Here is a 6,746-nt window from a genome sequence, read left to right on the forward strand (position 1 = left end):
CTGTCTTGAGTTAGTGTGCTAGGAGACTTTATGGGAATAAAATTATACATAAATAAATAATGAAAGAATACCGCAATAAAGACAATTACCATACCCGGCCATACGGGATCACCAACTGAGATGGAGAAACACTTTATGGGACTATATTGTCGGTTACTCGCTTGTTTAGATTTTGCGAAAAATATTCTACTCTTGAATAATTTTTTTAAAAAAATTTATTTATAAAAAACATTATAATTATGCTTTTGGATGATCTTCATAGCTTTCTGATTTGAATCACGCAAGATCTCCAACTCCAATTTCTTCTGTGCTTGGGCTTTCTCATTTGCATCTTTCTTTGCACGCATGATCTCCAATTTCTTTTGTGCTTTGACTCTCATCAGTGTATCTCGTTCAATATCCACAATAAGGGTCTGAACTGTCTCAAACCCATATGCTAACATGGCCTGTGCATATAAAATTCAAAGATATTAAAAAAAGAAAAAAGAAAAAAAGATCTAGTACATCCAAATAACTTGCTAGCTCCAAACCAATTTAGCAAATTGAGAAGTACCTTGTCTAGTGCCACTGTCAAGGCTTCCGCTATTTCATACTTTTGTTCAAAAAGAGAATGCAGCTCCATCGTTGGAACAAATGCCCTAATAACTAAACATACATAGATATAAGCAAGCATGTTAGTATCTTCTAAGTGTTAGATAAACTATCTCCCGCGTAAATTATGATCTTGATGAATATGTATGAGTTGTATCAAAGTATCATAGAGACCCTTTTTGGAGGGATGCGTACAAGATAAAAAATAAGGGACATACCATCAAAAACATAGGATTCGATTAGTCTTTCGATGTTGCTGAGTTGGTAGAAAGCATTTGTAGCCTTTTTTGCTATAAGGCGGTATTGAATAGATGCAACAACAGTAACAAAGACATTATCCTAACAAGACAACATAAATCACACAACTCACAGATTAATCATAATTTCAATCATATATATATAATGTTTAAAATTGAAAAATAAAAATAAAAAGAAGGAAAAAAAACAAAATAAAGAGTATACGCAATAGACCTTTGTCATCGTTTCACATTGAACATCAAGCTGCTGTACACGCAAAGTGAGGTGGCCAGCTATCCGCTTGCCACAAATCCAAGGCATACAGTGACAACCAGGCTCAAGCACAGCGTCAAACTTTCCAAAACTTTCTCTAATGGCCAGAGTTGATTGGTCCACTTTAACACAACAGAAAATTTGCCCCATTTTTGCTCTACGCACAAAATATAGAAAACGTACAGTTAGGGAAGTCAATTGTAATTTATAAAAAACAATCTTGAACATGCACCATTGGTAAATGATTTAACAAGATATCCAAACTCAAAAAAAAAAAAAAAAAAAAAAAAACTTCTCTCTCTAAATTTGATTGAAGAACGTGATTTAAATAGACATGCAACCAGATATATTAATCCTAATGTAAAACAAACTCAAGACTCCTAATTAACCACAATTGAACTCAAATTAAGGACTCTTACGACAATTCACACACTACTTAATTCTATTACAATTGAAAGACTCCAAACTACTCAAGAGATAGATAGAAATTAAGATGAGTTTTTAATCCTAAGCCTCCTAGGACGTACGGATTCTTACTTTACTTGCTAAGATTTGAGAGGAACATCACGTACTATTTATGCTATGAGTCGATGGGAATCTAAGCAGCCAATAGATTTTTTTAATTACTCAGTTTACAATTGAAACTTGTCCTAATATATACTAGACCTATAATTGACTACTTTAATTTCCACATCTTAATGCAAAATGGAAACCAATTAAATATGTTTAATTAATTAGTAGGTCTTTTTTTCTTGCGAGGTTTAATTATCTCATGCTAGCATATTTTGTTCATGATTCAACCATTACAAATCGATTCTAGGACCTACCCCAAACCCACCCTAGCATAGTAGCATTTACCAACGAGACATGCATGCAAGACCTATCACTACAAGAAATTTACTCATTAGGGGCGACTTTATTGCCGCCCCTAATACTCAACTATTAGGGGCGACTTTTGAAAGTCGCCCCTAATAGTTAAGTATTAGCGTCCACATCAAAGTGGACGCTAATAGCCGACCGAAAAGATGAATATTAGCGTCCACTTTACAGTGGACGCTAATAACTCGACCCTAATATACATGCAGGAATTATTCAAGAGGCGGGAGAAATATAAGCGGCCAAAAAAACACTTTTAATGTCGACGCTGATAGTGGAGCAATAGCGTCCACTTTTTTTGAGCAATAGCGTCCACTTAAGTGGACGCTAAAAGATGGAAAAAAAAAAAAAAAATCAAATAAAAGATCAATAGCATCCATTTTGAAAGTGGACGCAAATACTTAAATATTAGAATCGACTTTGTGGACACTAAAGAGCAGGTAGAAAAATAAAAATAAAATAAAATAAAATAAAATGGATGCCCAATAGCGTCCACCAAAGTGGACGCTAAAGCTCTTCTAAAAAATTAAAAAAAAAAAAGAATAAAATTAAACTACAAGCTCAATAGCGTCCACTAAAGCTTTTTGAAAAGTAATGTATAACATAGATGGACTTATAACATACATTGAAACTAAGTCTCTAGATACTTAATTATTGTATTTGTATATTTATATCATATTATATATATATATAATTTGTTATTATATAATCACATGATTTAATAATCAGTTGATCATGTCATATAATCATATAAATTATAGTGATAATACATTATACTTAAATATTATGAAACTTAATTCATGAAGAATAGGACAAAGTTTTCTAAAAAAAAAAAAACATTATTAGATCATGTTCATATGTATTATCATTCTAATTACACTAGAGCATACTTAATTAACTAATTAACTATGATCTAATGTAATTAGAATGATAATACACATCATCATATCATTGTTTTTTGAAAATAGTTAACTTACTTAGTAATACTAAGTTAGTATATATTAACGAACAAGTATGTATAATATATATATATATATATATAATTTGTTTTTGTCAAAATAACCTATAGTAAATTATACTAGGTTAGTAATTTAATATATTAACTTAGTTAATATGTTAGTTTATTAAGTAACTAGTTATTAAGTCTCTGGGTACTTAATTGTTGTATTTGTATGAGTTTGTATACTTCTGACTTACGTCATATTATATATGTATATTTTGTTATTATATAATCACATGATTTAATCATCAATTGATCATTTTATATAATCATATAAATTATAATGGTAGACCATATGACGTAACATCTAACTTATAATGATATCTACAGCATAATACTCTAAACATAACAACAACATATATCTCTAAACAAACACATTGTTGATTCTAATATTAATCACTTAATTTGTGATATATATGATCATATGATATAATAATTCACATAATCTTTTTTTTTTTTTTTGTTTCTAATTACAATTCACATCATCTTTAGATCATGTGATCTACCACTTAACTTAATAGTAATACTAAGTTAGTATATAGTAACTAACAAGTATGTATATAATATATATTCATATATATAATACTCATACAAATATTAAGTAACATATAATTTTTTTGTTTGTCAAAATAACCTATAGTTAATTATAGTAAGTTAGTAATTTAATATATATTAACTTAGTTAATATGTTAGTTTATTAACTAAAACTAGTTACAAGTTAGTATGTCAATACTAATATATAACACACACATGTATAATAAAATAAGTAATATACATAGAAGTATTGAGTAACATTTACTTAATTATATTTACTTAATATATATTAATTAACTAAATAATATGTTAATTTATGAACTAACTAGTTAGTATGTCAACTAATACATACACATAAATATTAAATTATTCATATAACATATACTATTTAATTTTATATATATAGGTGCTTAATTATTCAATTTTTGCGCCAACAAGTGGCGCGCGCGGTGTCTGAAATTTTCGAACCAAAAATTTCAGACACCGGGTTTTTTTCCCAAACCCTCAAAATCCCTCAAATTTCTGAAATGTCTGCCTCTCTCTCCCTCTCACTCACCTCCCTCATCACTCTCACTCTCGATCTCTCTCTCTCTCCCTCACTCCGGCGCTCGTCTCTCTCTCTCCGGCGCACTAAGCTCTCTCCGACAGCTCTCTCTCCGGCGCACCTTTGAATTGATGTATGGGATTAATGTCTTGCAGTGTGATTTTTGATTGCAGGCGATGGTTCCTTTTCAAACGTTGCAGGCATTTGGAGTCTCTGTTGATGCCGTGTGCCCCGGTAAGAAGGCCGGCGATATCTGCCGCACTGCCGTTCATCAGTCTTCTGGTCATCAGGTCTCTCTCTCACTCTCTGTTATTTTTATTTTTCTCTGTTTTTGTATTTATGTTTTTGGGTTCTTGTTCTATGAGATTTTTCATCTTCAAATTTCTGCCTTTTCTTGTCCTCTGCCATGTTCTTGACATCGTTCTTGACAGGGTTGGAAGGCGCCTGTTCAAGGCACAAAAATGGCTTCGTTCCATTTGAGGGGAACGACGTCATTCTGAGAAGGCCCATGCCTTCTGAGCAGTCCCTGAAAACAGCTTCATTCCTCCTAAATGGAATGACGTTGTTCCTGGGCATTCTGGGGGCACTGTTTTCTGGTCCCTCCACCAGTTGAGGGATTTGGGTAATCTTCATCCCAAAGTTGTCTTGTTTGTTGGGAATGATTCTCCAACGCATTCAAAGCCCGGAGGAGGAGTGATTCCTCTCTTGTTGGGGATAAAATTTACTGAAGAATATCTCTAATGGACAAGAAATGAAATTTCTCCAATATTTTTCTTCTAACATATAGCTTCTTTTAAATAGTTCAGCGTTCCCAGTTTATTGCAATCCACCCACAATGATGGTAAGATGTGTTTCTTCTGGATTTGAAATTAATTGATGGAGATTGAAGAAGGCTATAGAAGACGCCAAACCTAACACTTGTCTGTTGATTGTTTGCAAGATTTGTTGCATAACGATTTTTGATTCCTCTGATTTCTCTTTGTTTTCTTCCATAATCTACTGCTCTGATACCACTTATGAATTCTAAATGGAATACTATTATCTTTTGGAATTCTAAATGCTACAAACTGAGACCACCTTCTACAGACAAACAACAAACCACGAAGACATTAGAGACTCCTTCAAATCAAACTGATTAACAGCTTTATTTACATAGAATTCTATCTTGAAGCCCCGAACTACAAAGACATTGGGTTTTGTGTTTTGAGTGGCTGTGATGAAAATTTGAGTTTCACAATCTAACAAACACAAAATAAAGTTAGATTGTTGCTAAATCATTTGCTGTGGCTGGCCATTACAGGCACAGTTTCTGGCTATGGAAATTCTGTCATACAATTGTGCACCCGCTCTCATGTTGTAAAATTAAGATTGGAATTGGTTCTGAAAAGCTCTAATTTGCATCAATCAAGGCTCACCTTTAGAAAACATAAATTTTGGTGCACTAAAATTGACTCCATAGATGGGACTTTGAGATTTCACAATTTAGATCAGTCTATCGTAAAGAAACCCAGCCACCGGGGCAGGTTTAGATCATTAAATATCCTTGAAGGCTTCAAAAATGTTGATTCAAAGGTCTTGAGTGGAGGCTATAATGGTTATGTGGTTGGAACTTGGTGGGGAAGGGGATGCAAGTGATATATCAGAAAGGGGGGAGTCAGCAACTAAGGTTTTAATTCCTGAACTGCCAGGTGAATCAAATGGTGAAGTTGGTGCCCCAGTTAGTAGCTGTTTTTGGGAATGGAAGCCCAAATTCAATGTACATTATGAGAAAGCAGGGTGTGAAAATGTGAATTCCGCGCCAGTGCTCTTTCTTCCTGGATTTGGTGTTGGTCCTTTTCATTATGAGAAACAACTGAAGGATTTAGGACGTGATTTTAGAGTTTGGGCAATTGATTTTCTTGGGCAAGGCATGTGTGAAGGAGATACATCAGTGACGAAAGATTATGCCTGGGGCTTTGGAGATGAAACTGAACCATGGGCGAGTGATCTTGTTTACTCTATTGATTTATGGCGAGATCAAGTTCAATATTTCATAGAGCAGGTACCCACTAGTGCTGCAATATTCCTGTATTTCTATTCTGCAGCGGTAATGCATAGCAATTATTTTTGACACACTCCTTTTAATTAAATACTTATATCTATTGTGACTGCTATGCAATTAAGTTAGCATGTGTTATGTGGTGTGACCTCTTGAACGGATTTCTCCTTATGTGTTTCCTTGCTCCAAGTTTCCTTTCTGTCATTTTGCTTCAGTAAGCACTAAACAAAGTTTATTTGGAGACGCAATTAAGTTGGTTTGACTTTGATGCATGTTTCCAATGTGTGTGGCCTAAATAACACCTTCAATTCATGAGAGACTTTATATAATACTAAATTTTGTTGGTTTAGTTCATCATGGTTCATACCATTGTATATTGTCAGGTATATAATGTGTGATTTCAAACTTGGGAGTGGCTGTAAATCCATCTTATAGCTGTGGTTAGTTTGGTCTGCATTTTAAATTTGTGGATCTCAACTACTTATTTCAAGTTGCGGAGGTGCCAATTCCTTTTTTGGCACATTGGTCTAGCTATATTTAGCTTTTCCACTTTAATCAAGGAAGTTTGCATTGCATTTAAAATCATGCATCTCACACATTGATATCCCTCTTGGGCACAATCAGAGCATGGATTAAAACAATGTTATTCATTC

The 6,746-nt window shown here is 33.4% G+C and overlaps 1 protein-coding gene across 1 annotated transcript; it reads right to left on the reverse strand.

Annotated features, from left to right (window-relative positions):
- Window positions 1–215: 215 nt before the first annotated feature.
- Window positions 216–1,251, reverse strand: LOC132178392 (hypersensitive-induced response protein-like protein 1). Its single transcript, XM_059590832.1, has 4 exons — window positions 1,063–1,251; window positions 810–930; window positions 554–645; window positions 216–446 (listed from the first exon to the last, which is right to left on the reverse strand). The coding sequence occupies exons 1-4, from the start codon at window positions 1,249–1,251 to the stop codon at window positions 216–218; spliced, it is 633 nt and encodes a 210-aa protein (XP_059446815.1).
- Window positions 1,252–6,746: the final 5,495 nt, after the last annotated feature.

Source organism: Corylus avellana, chromosome ca4 (assembly GCF_901000735.1).
Source record: "Corylus avellana chromosome ca4, CavTom2PMs-1.0".
NCBI lineage: Eukaryota > Viridiplantae > Streptophyta > Magnoliopsida > Fagales > Betulaceae > Corylus > Corylus avellana.